We start from the raw sequence: 19,099 nt of genomic DNA, 5'->3' as shown, positions 1-19,099 counted from the left end.
TTATTCAAGAGGTCGGAAGACCTGCATTTTCATTTCATTAGCTCAAAGCCATTAAGTCTTTGTGATAATCTTTTTACATATTTGCAGTACCCACACTTAGCGTTAGAGCTAATGAGAGCCACCAACACCAGGAATGATTCGTAGGCTTTCTTTCTCTCTGCATGCATGGCTGTGCTGCTACCAGCACTTTAGGGAAACAGTGCCCGGTATTCAAAACTTCAGGGAAAATGTGCTATCTCTTTTTGGAATACCTGACTTGATAACAAATCACTTCATATTTTTTGTCTGTGGGGTTGGGGTGCGGGGTGTGGAAAGAGAGAGAATGAATTAGTCAGTCTCAAGGTGTAGCCTGGCCTGCACTCAGACCCACTACATAACTTATGCTTATCTTGAATTAATGACAATCTTATTTCCTGCCTCACATCCCCTAATTCTAGCATTACAGGGATGTACCCAATTCCTGGTCATAAATTAAATGTTTTTTTTTTTTTAAATAAGAATGTAGACACAGAATAGAATAAAATATGCATATTGATTTAAAAATTCAAATCCCAGATGCCATGAGCTATAATTTTGAGCTTTTTGGTGATCTTTTCATTAGAAAAGGGGACTTCCGTTGTAAGTCTTTCTTTCATATTTAAACACTTAATGTCTAAATATATGTGCTATTTTTATTTACTTACCTGGCTTTTGAAAGCCTGCCTATACCTGTTTGAGTGAGAATATTCATAGGCTCATGTGTTTGAACACATAATACCTACTTGATGGAGAGATTTGGAGAGGCTATAGAATCCTTAGGTCATAGACCCCAGATGGAGGAAGTTTCTTACTGGAGGCAAGCTTGAAGCGTGTGAGATTTACCCACTTCCAGTTCCTCCGTCTGATTGTCATGTGTAGTTGAAATCTGATCTCTCAGCTTCCTACTCATTTAGCCCTCCCTCTCTTCGATTGTGGACATCGAGACAACTGGAACAGGAAACAAAAACTCATGTAAATTGCTTAGTTATTATATTTTCTTACAGCAATAGTAAAGTACTTGAACCAAAGTTCAATCCTATAACTCATATGTACATAAACCAGCATATGTACGTGTACCTGTACACACATAAATGTGCAAAGCTACATATATAAAATATTTTTCATATGCTTAAAGTGCTTATATGATGTGTATTTTTGTGTTTGTTTACATAAATATATTTGTGGTTTATGAAATGGTCAATAGGACATTAGGGGATTTATGTACTAGCAACAGAAGCAGTGGGATACATATGTAAATTTTAAGGAGCTTGGTGAAATATTATGTATTAAGTGCAAAATGAGTCATCAGTAAGCTTAAGAGGTTCTAAGATAAGAAATTATCACCAGCTATTGGAGCGGTGCAGCTCTTTATAGTTAATCTTCCTTGCCAACCTGACTTGAATGAGAGTCACTGAGGAGATACACCATTAGGTGCATCTGTGAAGAATTTTCCATAGAAAACTGTGCTCAGGACCCTATACCTAGAAATATTTGTGCTATCATGCCTTCCATAAAATTATACACCATACTCACACTGTCACCAAAAATAAATCCTTGTTTAAGTTGATTTTGTCAGATATCTTGTTACTATAGTGGGAAAAGTGAAATGAAAAACTTCCATAGAAGATGAGACCATTACTGACATACTGACCATGTCATCTGTAACCCTTTAGAAATGCCTTATGGGAGGAATATGGGAAAAGTTTGAGGTCTGTAAGCAAGTCTTAATGAGTGGCACTCTGGTGGGAATGGCAAAAAAAAAAGAAAAGAAAAGAAAAAGAAAAAAAAAATCTGACTGAAAGGCCAACAGGGTGACTGTGATTTTAAGTATTCAGAGAATAAGACCAGTTTCAGGAACTAGAGTAGCAGCTGTTTTGTGTCACATGAAAGGACTCCTTGCTGTCTTTTCCCTGCATTCAGAAAAGTTAAATGGAGTTATATTAAAAACTAATGGACTAAGTTGTTCGCTCAAGGAAATTTCAAAACAGGAGGACATCCAGCCTGCAACATGGTGGTTATTTCATGAAATTAGTCAGATGTACAGTGAGAAAGAGCAAAAACATGAAAAAATGGTTGCATTTTACTAGAAACGAACTGTGAGTGAATTTAAATTGGCTCACAGCCATCCATTGGACTGAGCACAGGGTCCCCAATGAAGGAGCTAGAGAAAGGACCCAAGGAGTTGAAGGGTTTTGCAGCCCCGTAGGAGAAACAGCAAATATGAACTAACCAATACCCCCAGACTTCCCAGGGACTAAACCACCAACCAAAGAGTACACATGGAAGGACACATGGCTCCAGCTGCATATGTAGCAGAGGATGGCCTAGTCGGTCATCAATGGGAGGAGAGGCCCTTGGTCCTGTGAAGACTTTATGCCCCAGTGTAGGGGAATGCCAGAGCCAGAAAGTGGAAGAGGGTAGATTGGTGAGCAGGGGTGGGGGCAGGGAATAGGATTTTTTTTTTTTTTGGAGGGGAAACCTCCAAAAGGAGGATAACATTTGAATTGTTAATAAAGAAAATATCTAATAAAAAATGGATATACACAAAGCATATGTAATAGTAAAGAAAGTAGCATCATTAAAGAGAAAACTCAGGCTCTTCACTGAGGTAAAATATTGTAAAGGCAACTCTAAGACCAAGAGTTATTGAAGGCTCTAACTTATATAAATCCAAATTGATTTGAAAGGAGAGACCCCAAGTAGAGAATATTGACGAACAAGTTCTCTCCTTTAAAACAGCCACCCATGGATTCCCCCTCCTCCCAGGTTCCTCAGCCAAAGTGTGCAAAAAGTCATGACAGCTGTGACAGAAGGGAGACAGGCTACATATTGAATGGGTGGCAGAACTTGTCAACTTCTCCCTTGTGCATGTTTGTTTTTCAGCATGCAGAAATGCAAGAATTATGCAGTCATGAATGCTTGGTCTGCAGGTTCTCAAAATCTGATGAAGCCAGCTGATATACAGCCGGGTCAGATTCTCCTGGGAGAAATATTGTAAAGCCACTGCATGTATATAAGTTGTAATGGAGACATCAGGGTGCTGCAGGGGCCAGAATAATTGGAGGTTGGCTAAACAACTGGTAGGCACAGAATGGAGCTGGCTCAGTAGGGACTCTGTGTGTGATGCAGGTGGCAGAACTAGAGGGTTACTGATTCCCAAACACATTCCCAGATGGTGCTCCTACACACCCCAGGTACTAGACATGGAATAGCTGGGGTTAGCGGCTTGCTTTCTGAGTTAGAGTCTGCTCTTTCCCATGTTCCCAGCCCTTTATTTGTGAATAGAAATATCACTGTTTGCTATTGTCTATTGGAAGTATGTAATGCTGGGTTTTTCTATTTTTTATTATTCTTTAATCTTTTTTTTACAGTCTATTCATTATCCCCCTCCAACTTTTCCTCATCCCATTCCTCCTCCCCCATCTGCAGGAGGATGTCTCCATCCCCACTCCTGACCCCTACCCTACCAGACCTGCCCACTCCCTTAGGTGAGTCTTCTTTCACTGAGGTCAGACCAAGCAGTCCTCTGCTGTATGTGTTGGGAGCCTCATATCAGCTGGTGTATGCTGCCTGGTTGGTGGCTCGGTGTCTGAGAGATCTTGGGGGTGGGGGTGTCCAGGTTAGTTGAGACTGATGGTCTTCCTATGGGATTGCCCTCCTCCTCAGCTTCTTCCAGCTTTTCCCTCATTAACCACAGGGGTTCCCGGCTTCTGTCCATTGGTTAGGTGTATCTGCACCTGACTCTTTCAGCTGCTTATTGGGTCTTTCATAGGACATTTATGATAGGTCCCTTTTTGTGAACATACCATAGCCTCAGTAATAGTGTCTGGTCTTGGAGTCTCCCCTTGAGCTGGAGCCCAGGTCACTAGACTGCCTTTCCCTCAGTCTCTTCTCCATTTTTGTCCCTGCAGTTCTTTTAGACAGGAACAATTGTGGGTCAGAGTTTTTGACTGTGGGATGACAACCCCATCCCTCTACTTGATGCTATGTCTTTCTTTTAGAGCTGGACTCTACAAGTTCCCTCTCCCCACTGTTGGGCATTTTACCTAAGGTTCCTACCTTTGAGTCCTGAGCATCTCTCACCTCCCAGGTCTCTGGTACATCCTAGAGGGTCCCTCACACACACCTCCTATCTCCAAAGGTTGCCTGTTTTCTTCCATAGGAAGACGAGCAGAGTCAACTAACATGGACCCATGGAGGCTCCCAGAGATGGAATCACCTACCAAAAAGCTGGATATAGGCCTCCTGCACATATGTATCAGATAAACAGCTTGGTCTTCATGCAGGTCTCCCAACAACTGGAGCAGGGACAGTCCTGGAGCCTGTTGCCTGCTTGCCTGTTGATCTTGTACCCCTAAATGGACCTCCTTATCAGTCCTCAGGGGGAAAGGAAGAGCCTAGTCCTTCTTTGACTTGATGTGCAGAGGATGGGAGCTGTTGTTTGGGGGCGGGGGGAGGCAACACCCAGAGGGGGCTTTCCCTTATCAAAAGAAAAGGGTCAGGTGGAATGGGTCTTGCATGAGCTGGTACTGGGAGGAAAGGAAGAGTTGATACTGGGTTGTAAATAAATTAGGTTGTGAATTGCCACAGACTGGGTTCGCTGCGGGGACCTCTTGTTCCACAGGATGAGAGTTCTGGTCAGGTGGGCAAAAAATTCAACGAGTGACAGAGTCAACACAAGGAAGGGCTGAACCTGGGTGTATTTATTAAAAATGACATCAGACTTTTACAGTTATTATAAAAGAGAAATGAAAAATCTGGCAGCTCAGCAGTTGAGGTACCTCTGAGGCCACCTGAAACACACTGGGTCTAAAGCAGCCATCTTTTCTCGACAGGTGCTGCACCCCCTGGGCCCAAGTGCTCTGGGCCGGGGAGGGGAGGGGGAGTGCGGCTACAGACTACATGAGGCTCAAAGCTCAAATGCTCTGTCTCAATTCTGAATGTATAAGTATAAGTCCTCTTGCACAAAGTGGAAAACCAGGCTTATACAGTATACAGAAAACAGGGCTATGACAAAAGTCACGTAGGCAGGTGATGGTTATATCAATGTCAGTAAGATCGGGCACCAAGACAGAAGTCATGTAGGCAGGTGAGGATCACATCAAGGTCAGTAAGATCAGGCATCCAGGTGTGAAGTGGAAGATCAGTGGTGCCCTTCCCACTGGGGCTATCTTTGCAGTCCCAAGCTAGTTCTCTGGGTGTGTTGGAGGCAAGCACCAGGAAAGTTCAATCTAGCAGTTCCTGAGAATGCTCTTAAGTGAGGAAAGCCCTTCAATTACTCTCTGGTATGTAAAGCAATTCTGTCTTCTGTGGGACTGCTCTGAGAATTCTAACTATGTTTACAGCAGCAGTAGTGCCTGACCTCTGTTGCTAACTCTGAGGATACCCTGTCTGATAAGGCATCTTCCTTGTGAGAAATTCCAAGCCAACTACAGCTTGGTAATAAATTAGGATATATTGGAATGCTGTGCTGGCCAGGGAACAATGTTTAATCTTAGTTTTAACTATTTACAAATCATTTCTTGGGGCACCTTTATGCCTGAATAAGAAGGCATGTTGACTATTGGAAAGACTAATCTGGAACATGTCTGAGTTAGGAGATGCCAATGACTGACTGAATACCCATGAGGCACAGACTTCCTTTGAAGTCATAACGCCTCTGGTTCATGATCAGGCTTTCAGTGTTGATACTGCAGACTTTACTGGAGTAGACGAGTGGGCATGTATATATACATGTATATTAGTATGTGTATGTGTGTGTATGTGTGTGTACAACTTTAATAACTCTCACCAAGACTCTTCTATGGTAAAGCAATTCCAAAGGCTTTCTCCAGCCACACACTATCCTTAGCATATGGAATCATTGTATGTGCTTATTTTGATTTGATCTGCTTGTATTTTTTTGTTATTTTTGTTATTTTGTCCTTTGGATAAATTGGCATTTGTAACATTGCCATTATTTTAGTTTTTTTCTTTGTTTTGCTTTGCTTTGCTTTGAACCTAATTTTTTTTTCCTTTTTAGTGAAAATAGATTTTATTTTCCCCCACATAATGTATTCTGATGTAGTTTCCCTTCCATCTACTCTTCCTTGGTCCTTCCCACTTCCCCTTTCATCTGGATCTACTCCCTTTCTCTTATCAGAAAATAAATAGGCTTCTAAGTGATAATAATATAATAAAATTAAATCTCACAAAACAAACTTCAACAAAACAAACAGACTATAAAGAACCCAAAAGAAGACAAAAGAAATAGATACCCACTGGTCTCCATTAAAAACCACCAAACTAGAAGCCATTACACACACACACAAACACACACACACACACACACACACACACACAGGACCTGGGGTGAACCTGTGCAGGACCTGTTCATGCTGCCTTAGTCTCTGCAAGTTTATGAATATGTTGATCATGTTGATTTAGAAAACCTTATTTTCTTGGTGCCCTCCATCCACCCTGGGGGATACCTCCTCTTCTGAAAGGTTCTCTGACCCTTGATGCCAGGGATTGGATGGAGGCCTCCCATTTGAACCTGAGTGTTTTAAGGTGTCTAATTCTCTGCATAATATCTGCCTGTGGTTCTGTGTATTCATTCCCATCTGCTGTAGGAGAATGTGTCTTTGATGATGACTGGATAAGACACTGATCTATGATTATAGCAGAATGTCAGTAGGAGTCATTTATTGCTACATTCTTTTTGTAGAAAAGTAATATTTGGGCTTATCTTATGTCCCTGAGCTATCTAGTCTCTGGTTACCCAAGTAACCCAAGTAGTGTTGCATAAGGGTTTCATCTGATGTAATTGGCCTTCAGTCAAATCAGATATCACTTGGCTATTCCTACAAGCTTTATTCCACCATTGCTATAGCATATCTTGCAGAGAGAACACCATTGTGGACCAAAGGGTTTGAGGCTGAGTTGGTTTTTCCTTTGCTAGAGTACAGAGTATCTTCCTATAACAAAGATTCCTATATTCAAAGATTCAAAGGTTGCTCTTGACTCCTCCGTACTCAATGGGTTGTACAGGCCATGTCTTCAGCAATAGATCCTTGCCATCAGTTTGTGGAGAGCAACCTATAGTCTTGACAATAGCCTGGATTGTTTGATGATTCCCATGAAACTCCATGGGCCAACAACTCAATTAGCTGTAACCAGATCTCCTTACTGGAAGCTTCTTTTTATGACAAGAGATAGAAAGTAGAAGCTCTAACCATACCCATTATTTGGAATTTCATTTAGATTGCCTTCATATATGTATATATCTCAGGAAGATTCTACCTATTAGGTTTCCATAGTACTCCTCAAATGGCCCTTAATTTCAGCTGTCTTTCCAATATTCGGTCACTTATCTTCCTTCTTCCCCATCCCCATTGATTCTCCTGTCCCAGTGCTCCCCATCCATTTGTAACTATTTTATTTTCCTTTCCTAACAGGATCTATATGTCCCCTAAGTCCCTTACTCTAAACCTCAAACCTCCCATTTCATGTACCCCCAAAACCATCCAGCATGCTTGCCTTGTGATCTTAATTGAAATAGCTATCTCTCTTGTTTTCTGGGAGATTTTATTATAGTATCAGTGTTATTTTGTTTATATACTATTGGAGTTACTTAAATAGCTAAATATTTAAATACTTGGAATAATAAATGGTAGAACCACCTGTCTTTTTCTCTGTGGGAGACTTTATAATTAGAGATTAAAATTCTAAGTGATTTTAAGAGTATATTTTACATTTCTTGTGTCAGTTTTACTTATAGTTTCTTGAGAATATTTTTATTTTTATTTTATCTAAATCTCTAATAACAGTGTTAATATTCCATCATAATTGCCACAGTAGTTGGGATGTCATTTGTATATGTGTGTATTCATACATATATATACAGAATTCCTAGACCTTCACTAAGTCCCTTCTATCCTAAGGCAACTATAAGTGGAGGCTTTCTGCTGCCATGGACTTTACCTTCTACCTAGAGAAATAATTGTTTATATGTATTTGGCTCAATTTGATCTGCTTATAACTTTTGCATTGTTGTTATTTTATACATATGTAAACATGAAAAAAAAAGTGGGATCTTTTCCTAAGTTCCGAGAAAATATCTCTTATATCTTACTTACCAGAATTGTACACATGTTGATCTATGAACAAATTATGGTGGCCATGGGGTGCCAAACAACTAAATGGAAATATACCCCTATACTGATATGTATTCTCCAGGGTTCACCAGAAAAACAGAAGTAGTAGGAGATAGGTATACATAAACATGCATATATATGTAATATGCATAATATTTTATGTAAGAAACATGTACAAGTGTGGTTTAGTATATAGAAATTATGTAAGAAATATAAACTGTTAAATTTTTTATTTTTAGATATTAACTTTATTTTTAATTATGTTTATGTGTGTTTGTGTGGGGTTATATATACTTGATAATGTACATGAGTATAGGTAGGTGCCCATGGAGGCCAGAAGAGGGTATAAGACCCCCCAAGACTGATGCTACAAATAGTTGTGAGCGGCCATGTGGGTGCTAGAAACCAAATCAGATCCTCTGCAAGAACAATTGCTCTTAACCACTGAGCCATCTCTTCAATTCCTACAAAATATAACTCTCTCCCTCCCACCCCCACCCCTGTGTATAAAGAGGAGGAGAGAGAGAGGAAAGAGAGAAAGGGGATGGAGAGGAGGAGGAGAGAATACTGGGCTGGGGGTGATTTACTTCAAGGAATTTGCTCACATAGTTATGAGGTCTGTCTTGTGGGAAATCAGTATAGCGGCAGGCTGTACAGTCTAGGGTAGGAAATAATGTTGCAACCTTGAGGAAGAATTCCTTCATCCCTAGGTAACGTGATTCTTTGATTTTAAGTTCTGGTAGCTAATTAGATCAGAAACACTTCCCTTCTTAACATTAATGTTCTTTAGTTAAAAGCCACCCATTGAAAGTGCCTTGTTAGCAGTGCCTTAACTACTGTGTAAATAGGGAATATGTCACATAAATCATCAAACACATGGTAGTTTGAAAACACCAGTATCTGAAATTTTGAGGTCTTATTGGAATGGAGAGTTTGACTGAAAGTATCCCTAGAGTAGGTGAGGGCTCTTGTGTGGAATGCAAAGCACTGCATGCACTGTAGGTTCTAACCTTGATTTGCATAAGATCATACTAAAGAGAAAAGTTACAGAATTAACTGCTTTATTGAAATGTAATGATGCTTTTTTTGTTTTACTTTTTATTTTATTTGAACTTTTATGTGGTTTGGGGAGATTTAATCTACAGGCTAACCCATGCATTTACTCTTGAGCTACCTTGCCAGCCCCGAGAGTAATAGTGACTCTTATGAAAAACAGCACTCAGATATGAACTAGATAAGCAGTGCTCACTGCAGATTAAGTTTCAATATTATACAGTCCTTGACATCAGGTGTAAATAACATATATTGTAAAATGAGATTTTGTTCACATGGAATTCAGTAGATAATAGACATAATAATTTTTTACAGTTCAATTATATCAAACATTGAATAGTACTTGATATATGATAGCATCAGGATTCTCCAGAGAAACTAAGTACTTAGGATTGGAATTAATTGTATTGAATTATATTTATATCTGTATATATATTGTTTCTTACATATAAATATAGGATGATTATTTTAGCATATGTAAAATACTTGTTTCTTTAAATGTCCGAGCCACAAATTTCCCTCCCTACTGTGTTCTTGCAGGTAAGATTTCCTAGCTGAGCATGTCTTCTTTGGAAAGCAATCTCTCCTGCTCTATTTCTGCTTCTACTTGATCAGCAGGTTCAGTTCTCTGTGATTTTGTGCAGTTATTCATACAAGCCAATCTCATTAGTAGCAATGAAGAATCACCTTTTGACAGCATACACTCTTCTTCCCACATCCTGGTTCACTCTGCTCCTGAGTGTTCTAGCAGGGTGTCTTGTTCTCTTGTCCAAAAAGTTGTTGGTAGATGTCATTAATCTACTCTTTTCCATCTCATTCAGTGATGAGTATGGGGTGTTTAGCTATCTCTATAGACTGTGGTTGGGATCTGGAGGTGAATAAAGCAGAATTTTTCCCTTCTCAGCTCACATTCATGAGATTGGAGTAGGCAAAGATGAATATCAGATATTGGCATAAATGACTAATGAACTGTCTTCCAACCCTGAAATTTATTGATTCTGGTTTCCAATACTACTTTGTTAGTATTCATATTTCCAAACATAGAGAGGCCATCTATTTATCTATCATCAGCTGTAGTCATATTGCTCTGTAAATTGTCTCTTTTCAACTCAACTTTTACCTCAAGAAATATAGCTTACTAGTCTTCCTGTCCCTTGCTATATACTCCAAATAGCATAAGTAGTAGCAACAATAGAAATTCAGTAAATATTTGGCATGTAATCTAAAAATTCCTTTTTCATTCAGAATTTGAGGAAAACATACCGATGATCTGTGAGTTTACCCTTAAGTGACATAAACAGTATTAAACATCCTAAATGTGCACTGCCTAATGTTGCTAAAATACAAGCTCATTCCATTCACTTTCAGAGAGGAGAAGGAGAACTTTAGAATTTTAGAATTTTAGAATTTAGAATTTTAGAACTTTAGAACTTTAGAATTACCCAATTTCTTTACTTATTCTCCTTCCAAAATGAATTTTAGTTGCTTTAAGGCTTCTGAAGAAACCTAAGGGCAGCAGCTCCCTTTGTATAGAAAGGAGAACTGGAGCAGAGCATGCAGCTCCCTTTGTATAGAAAGGAGAATTGGAGCAGGAGCATGGTGGTCCAAGCGTCTTCCTGCCTATTGATTCTGAATGCTTCATGGAAAGTTTGAAATTCTTGCGGGAAGGTAAACAGGACTTCTTCAGTAGTCATTTAGTCTTGTCCTCATTTCTTTCTCACGTAGATAGCCCTATCTACGAGCAGGATAAATATACACAGCAGTAAACTAAATGGCATTAATATATTGAACTCATCTTTTTATCTTAGTTTTTTTCATTTAGTTAGGTTCATTTTTAACAGTACACAAAAACTGTACATGCAAATTGATGTGGTGTGAAATACATGTATACACTATGAAATGCTTAAATCAGGGCACAACAGCACATTAAAAATTCTTCTCTTTAATTTAGTATCTATCAATCAAACATTTACATTTTCTTCTTTCTACAACTCTTTCCTCATCATTGCAAGATACCATATTACTCTCAAATCTGAGAACAGTATATTAATATTTCACATGGGAGTAGATTATGTAGTGCTTGTTTTCCTGTGCATTCTTAATTCACTTTGTATAATGTTCTCCAGTTTCATCTTCATTGTTGCATATATAACTGGATTTTGTTCCTTTTATATGACTAAGTAGCATTTATTATATGTATGAACATTTTATATATATTATTTTTGTTTTTATGCTACTGTATTGAATTACCTTGAATGTTAAATAAATCTTTGAAAGAATGTCGTATACTACTTTTTTTCCTCATAAATTTAAGAAGTTTTTAGAAAAAAGGAATGAAATACTTAATCTGACAAAAGAATATTGCTAATTTGTAAATATATAAGTTCTTAAAGTATAATGCTAAGCAGGTACTTGATACTCTGTATATTTATTTTAGGTGTATTATCTGGTGATAGAATGTGCTTGCTTCCACCAGCCAGAGACTTGAAGAAAGACTAATACAATACAATCAAAGTATTTTTATCTCTTGGATTTATTCACAGGACACGGATCCAAGCTATGTTGGGCCAGTTTAGCCAGGCAGAGGCATTGCTAATGGAAGCTGGAGTGCAGCCAGGGACTATGGATGGAATCCTTTTGGATCTGGGGTGTTCCTCCATGCAACTTGATGCTCCTGAACGAGGTTTCTCCCTTTGGAAAGATGGCCCCTTAGACATGAGGATGGATGGAGACAGGTTAGTATTGAAAAAGCATTGCTTCTTACCACAAGAAAATCAATTTCTTAAATCTTCTGAATGTAATTTCCTTGAATATTGAAAATTTCCCAGCACACTCCCACATCCAGAACTACCCATGCATAGTAAATCAGCTGTGTTTGGTACTCATTATAGTCTCCAGTATTTCTTTAGCTTTGAAATTCTAAATGGAAAATATTTACTGTCTTTATAGAAAATAGTGAGGTGTTCGGAATGGGGGAAATCTATTTTCAGGTAATTTCTTTTTCACTAATTACAACATAGCTTTTCAATAGTAATGTAGAAAAAAGTAGATGCTGAAACAATAGCTTTATTTTTTTTTTTTTTTGCTGGTATATACATGTCTTTGTGAATGCAGGAGCTCTTTTAATTGATATTATTTTATGGTGCTGCAAAAAAATAGGGTAGGATCTCAGTGATCAGCAATTATATTTCTGTCCTATTTCTTTGGCAGTCATCCTAGTAGAACCTTTTTCAAAAGATCTGTAATACATGGCACTACATCATACATCACTACATACCCACACATATCTGTATAGAAATATCACCTATGACTCCTCTTCATTCTTTACCATGGTAGAAATATAATGCTTGTTTGCCAATGTTCAGTTCAAACGGACACACAATCCATTATGGCATTGTGTTGCACTGTAGGAGAAAGTCGAAATTTTCCTTTTTCTACATTGATTTTAAAGGTTAAATTAGTACTGACATCTAGACCTACCAGTAGTGCAAAGCCAGGAGCTTAACCTTGCTTCTCTTCTGCACATTGTGTCACACCACAAATATCATGAGGTAAATACTCTTCCTATAACTCTCTTCCCTTGTTACCTGACATGACTGGCTAACCTGCCTTGGGACATTTATTAGAATCCTATCATTTCTGAGTCCTGTGTACTCTTCTGTTTGAATTCTTGGCATTCCTAGATCAAATAATGTGATCATGTAATAAAATGATAAAATTCTTTAACAATAAGTGACTAATAGTGAAGGTCAGATATTGGAAATATCTGCATGCAGCATTCCACACAAGAGCCTTTACCTACTCTAGGGATACTTTTAGTCAAACTCTCCATTCCAATAAGACCTCAAAATTTCAGATACTGATGTTTTCAAACTACCATGTGTTTGATGGTTTATGTGACATATTCCCTATTTACACAGTAGTTAAGGCACTGCTATCAAGGCACTTTCAATGGATGGCTTATAACTAAAGAACATTAATGTTAAGAAGGGAAGTGTTTCTGCTCTAATTAGCTACCAATACATCATTGGTATGTCTATCAGAATTCTCTGTCAGAATGACTATTGCCTGCATCTTTATGCTATGAGCTTTTACCTTCATGGCGATGATGAACATCATGAAGTCAACTTACATTTATTAAGTGCACTTTATATCAAAGCCATTGTTCTGAATACTTTCCAGAGTTTCACAGATTAGCTCCCCAAACCCTTAGATAGATTTTTGATATGTGCTAGTATTATATCCAGATTAAAAACCAGACACATAAAGGCTGCATTGGGGTTTCTCAGTTAGTATTATTGATATTTCACATCATGCACAAACATGAGGAAATCATGTTTGTGGTAGGAAGCTCTCCTAGCATCACAGGACATTTAGCAACTTCTCTAACATCTACCCATCACTAAATACCAGTAGCAAGCTCCCATTGCCAACTGGGACAATAAAGATATCTCCAACAATTGTCAAATGTTCCCTGAGGAGCACTTTTGCTAAGGAGGTAAAATCAATTAATATTTTACCCCAATGCACACAGTGGGCAAGAGTCAGAACTGAGATTTAAACAATATCTTCTTTTGAGATCTTCCCTGCACTGTTAACATTCATCTCTTTCTTTTTTTAAGTTTTATTGCATTGTGATGAGAAAAGATACATGATTTCAAATAACTCCAAATGTATTAACTGTATATTTCAAAATAATACATCACTACTAATATTTTCTTAAATGAACATAAATATATAAAGTGTTTTTGTTTGTTTGTTTGTTTGTTTTATAGAGCTTAAAATCTTGGCTCTTACTGTGGTAACTTGATACAAGAGTTACAAACATCAAGCAAAGCATTCAGTCTTACTCTTTGTTGTTCTCTTACAAACCCCTCCCAATTTAATTGTCTACATTTCTTTTGGGTATATAAATACTTTTAAAATATGTAAGCTGTTCTGACAACCATAGTATATATAGTATAGTATAGAGAGGATGAGATAGGAGGAGCAAGATCTCAAGACCATTATGTTGTACACAGCAAGACACTGTCACGAACAAACAAGCTGAAAGTGTATATGGATTGTATAATATTGGACCTATTTCTCCAATTACCAAATTAGAGAGACCATTGGATGACAGTGAATAAATTTCTAATTCCTCATATTTTTGGATTTCAATTGATTAGGATATGTTGGTAATATTAATTTCATATTAAGATATTAAGAAAAAGTAATTGTCACTTCCTGTTGTTTTCGTTGTAAGAGGTGGAATTAGATTTGTGTGGATTTGTTGAAAGATTACTTTCTTGCTTCTTCTAGGGTGTAGTTTTACTCCTTCTGTTGATGTTTTCCATCTATTATCCTTTGTAGGGCTGGATTTGTGGAAAGATATTGTATAAATTTTGTTTTGTCATGGAGTATCTTGTTTTCTCCATCTAAGGTAATTGAGAGTTTTGCTGGGTATAGTAGCCTAGGCTGGCATTTGTGTTCCCATAGGGTCTGTATGACATCTGCCCAGGATCTTCTAGCTTTCATAGTCTCTGATGAGAAATCTGCTGTAATTCTGATAGGCCTGTCTTTATATGTTATTTGACCTTTTTCCCTTACTGCTTTTAAACTTCTTTCTTTGTTTAGTGCATTTGGTGTTTTTATTATTATGTGATGGGAGGAATTTCTTTTCTGGTCCAGTCTATTTGGAGTTCTATAGGCTTCTTGTATGATCATGGGCATCTATTTCTTTAGGTTAGGGAAGTTTTCTTCTATAATTTTCTTCAAGAGATTTACTGGCCTAAATGATTTACTGGTCTATTACCTTGGAAGTCTTTGCTCTCTTCTATACCTATTATCCTAGGATTGGTCTTCTCTGCATCCTGGATTTCCTGGATGTTTTGGGTTAGGAGCTTTTTGCTTTTTGCATTTTCTTTGACTGTTGTCTCAATGTTTTCTATGGTATCTTCTGCTGCTGAGATTCTTTCTTCTATCTCTTGTATTCTCTTGGTGATGTTTGCATCTACAACTCCTGATTTCTTTCCTAGGTTTTGTATCTGCAGGGTTGTCTCTCTTTCTGATTTCTTTATTGATTCTATTTCAGTTTTTAGATTCTGGATGGTTTTGCTCATTTCCTTCATCGGTTTGATTGTATTTTCCTGTAGTTCTTTAAGGGATTTTTGTGTTTCCTCTTGAAAGGCTTCTAGCTGTTTACCTGTGTTCTCCTGTATTTCTTTGGGGGTGATATTTATGCCTTTCTTAAAGTCCTGTATCATCATCATGAAAAGTGATTTTATATCTGAATCTTGCTTTTCCAGTGTCATGGTGTGTCCAGGACTTGCTATGGTGGAAGAATTGGGTTCTGATGATGCCAAGTGACCTTGGTTTGTGTTGTTTATTTTCTTACGCTTGCCCCCTGCCATCTGGTTATATCTAGTGCTACCTGCCCTTGTTAAATCTGACTGGAGCCTGTCCTTCCTGTGATCCTGATTGTGTCAGAACTCCTCAGAGTCAATCTGTCTCTGGGATCCTATGATTCTGGGATCCTGTGACCCTGGACTTGTTAGAGCACCTGGGAGTGGAGCTTCCTCTGGGTGTTTTGGTGCAGAGTTTGCACCCAAGGTCTGCTCAGGACACCAGCCAGCCCAGATAGACCGGAAGCAACCCGAGCCACTAGGATGTCAGAGTTCCTGTATGCCTGGGTCCTGCTGGTCCCAGTTACTCCTGGTGTTCGGACAGATGCTTTATCCTCCTAACCTCTGATCCAGGGCATGTTAGAGAGCCTGGGAGTAGAGCTTCCTCTGGGTGTTGTGGAACTGGCTGTGGAGCTTGAGCCCAAGGTTGCTCAGGGCACCAGCTCAGACAGACAGGAAGAAACCTGAGCCACTGGGCTGATGGAGTTCCTGTGTGCTTGGTCCTGCTGGTCCCAGTTACTCCCAGTATTGGGACAGATGTTGTGTCCTCCTCACCTCTGATCCTGTGTGTTATTTTATTTATTTACATTTCAAATTTTATCCCCATTTCCTGATTTCCCCCTTAGCAGAAACCCCCTATCTCATCCCCCTCCTCTACATCTATGAGGGTGTGCCCCCACTCATCCACCCACTCCTGCCTACCCTGCCTTGAATTCGCCTACACTGAGGCATTAAGCCTTCATGGGACCAAGGGCCTCTTCTCCCACTGATCCCCAACAAGGCCATCTTCTGCTACATACATATATAGCTGGAGCCATGGGTCCCTCCATGTGTACTCCTTGGTTGGTGGTTTAGACTCTGGGAGCTCTGGTTGGTTCATATTGTTGTTCTTCTGATGGGGTTGTAAACCCTTTCTGCTCCTTCAGTCCTTTCTCTAGCTCCTCCATTGAGGACCCTATGCTCAGTCCAATGGTTGGCTGCAAGCATCCACCTTTGTATTTGTTAGGCTCTTCCAGAGCCTCTCAGGAGACAGCTGTATCAGGCTCCTGCTGGCATGCACTTCATGGCATCCACAATAATGTCTGGATTTGATAGCTGTATATGGACTAGATCCCTAGGTGGAACAGTCTCTAGATGGCCTTTCCTACAGTCTCTGCTCCACATTTTGTTTCCATATTTGCTCCCATGAGTATTTTGCTACCTCTTCTAAGAAGGACCCACACTTCGGTCTTCCTTCTTCTTGGGCTTCATGTGGTCTGGGAATTGTATCTTGGGTATTCTGAGCTTTGGGGCTAATATTCACTTATCAGTGAGTGCATTCTTTTGTGATTGGGTTACCTCACTCAGGATATTTTCTAGTTCCATCCATTTGCCTACAAATGTCATGAAGTCATTGTTTTTAATAGCTGAGTAGTACTCCATTGTGTAAATGTACCACATTTTCTGTATCTATTCCTCTGTTGAGGGACATCTGGGTTCTTTCCAGCTTCTGGCTATTATAAATATGGTTGCTGTGAACATAGTGGAGCATGTGTCCTTGTTATATGTTGGAACATCTTTTGGGTATATACCCAGGAGTGGTATAGCTGGGTCCTCAGGAAGTATTATGTCTAATTTTCTGAGGAATCTACAGACTGATTTCTAGAGTGGTTATACAAGCTTGCAATCCCACCAACAATGGAGGAGTGTTTCTCTTTCTCTACATCCTCGCCAGCATCTGCTGTCACCTGAGTTTTTGATCTTAGCCATTCTGACTGGTGTGAGGTGGAATCTCAGGGTTGTTTTGGTTTGCATTTCCCTGATGACTAAGGATGTTGAACATTTTTTTAGGTAATTTTCTTGTTTAAGAAACAAAGTTATCATTAAAAACTAAATCTGTCCATGCTATCTTATTATTATTTTAATAGGGTCTAAATTTACTAACAAGGATTTTGCCTTTTATGCTCAAATAATGAATGGCAAATATGTGAGTGGGAAAGATCTGAAAGACATGAACATTTATTGTCCAGTCATTATGTTGTCTGTATTTAGTTATGTAGGCGTCCTTTCTCAATAATTCTGATAATTGAGATAAGCATTGTTATATTCATTTCCCAGATTAAAATTGAAAGACTAATGTATTTAAAATGCTATCCAGTATAACAACGTTGCAATTCTTATATATATCAATAAAACCTTCAAAGAAAGCATCTTTATTTTGGAAGCCAAAAAGGGAACCCACTGAGATGAAAGTTAGGGCTACCACATAAAACATTCATTGGTACAAAGAAAAAGAGGCTATCTGTTTGAGGGGAATGGGAGGGGAGAGAGGGAGGAAATATGGAGTGGTAGAATTCTATTTCAATTCAAAATATGCATAAATAGATAAAAGTAAGCGAAACCAAAAAAGAAACCATCATATGTAGAACAAGATCTTTTCCTACTCTCTAAAGCAATCAGAGAGTAAGAGTTTCAGAAACCGACTGAAGGACTGTTAGACACATGCAAAATGGAGTACACACCATGGACAAAACTTCTCCTGAATGCACAAGCATGTTGACAAGGTAATAATTTTCAAAGAGAATTTTAGATGTCTTCAAAAACCTCACTCTGGTTAACCTCAGGTCTTACTGCTCCTATGTCTTTGGAACTCATAACAAGTCACGGTATGCAGCTAGTAACCCAACATATTTATGTTGGAGTAAAGTATACTATTAATACACATTATGTTCCTAATAAGTCGAGTCATGGCTAGGTCATCAGTTAGAATGCTTTGACCCACTTCTGTAAATGGAAATAAACTAGAATGATTTGACAGTAAATGATGTTTTCTGCTTGCATAATTTAGTCTGTGTGGTCAGAACTTGGGTTTTCTTTCTGGCCCCTGATTGAAATAATATTTAGGGTTGTTCAATCAATATCATTTATTTTGAGGACTCAATGCATGGTGATCTTTGCCCCTGATAACTGAGCTAATATCAATATCTAAAACATGCATGGTTAACACTGGGTCTTTTTAGTTATTGTGAGGGAGACTTTCTAGACTTTTCTGTCTCACTCATAGATTCTTTGCTGCCATACATTAATTTCCTCCTTTAGATCTGATCAACTATCATCTATCATTATCATAGCTCCCAGTCCAAAGAAAAGAATAATATTAATTCAATTAGTACCTTACTTACATATTGAGCAAAGGAAAAAATAATAATTCAATTAGCAACTTACATATCGAACATTCTCCTATTATTTTATTTTACGAGAAACCTACAGGATCAATATTATCTTTTCTAATGAATGAAATTTAAAGGTTAGCAAAATACTTTAACGTCCCTTCACCTTGACTTTATTCAATGTTTCAGGTTCCTCTTGCCATAATGATTACAGTGTAAACTGGAAACGTGTTTCGTGTGGGTGATATTTTAGTCTGTTTCAGAATTTTGTCTAGGCTGTATGTTATGACTGCCTCAGTTCACATTCCCAGTGCTCTCTCAAACACCAACTCTTATCAATGAAAATGGTGTCAGTAAACTG

At 38.5% G+C, this 19,099-nt stretch overlaps 1 protein-coding gene across 4 annotated transcripts in view; it reads left to right on the top strand.

Moving 5' to 3' along the window:
* The window catches only part of Mettl15 (methyltransferase like 15), a 186,796-nt gene that overhangs the window by 137,051 nt on the left and 30,646 nt on the right, over positions 1–19,099 (top strand). For all 4 annotated transcript variants that reach the window (XM_031371309.1, XM_031371311.1, XM_031371310.1 and 1 more), the window contains exon 4: positions 11,750–11,943. In XM_031371309.1, the coding sequence (XP_031227169.1) occupies positions 11,750–11,943 (194 nt within the window). The remainder of the gene's footprint in view (positions 1–11,749; positions 11,944–19,099) is intronic.

Source organism: Mastomys coucha, unplaced genomic scaffold, assembly GCF_008632895.1.
Source record: "Mastomys coucha isolate ucsf_1 unplaced genomic scaffold, UCSF_Mcou_1 pScaffold15, whole genome shotgun sequence".
NCBI lineage: Eukaryota > Metazoa > Chordata > Mammalia > Rodentia > Muridae > Mastomys > Mastomys coucha.
Note: the sequence above shows the minus strand (reverse complement) of the source record. Positions and strands in the feature narration are given on the sequence as shown.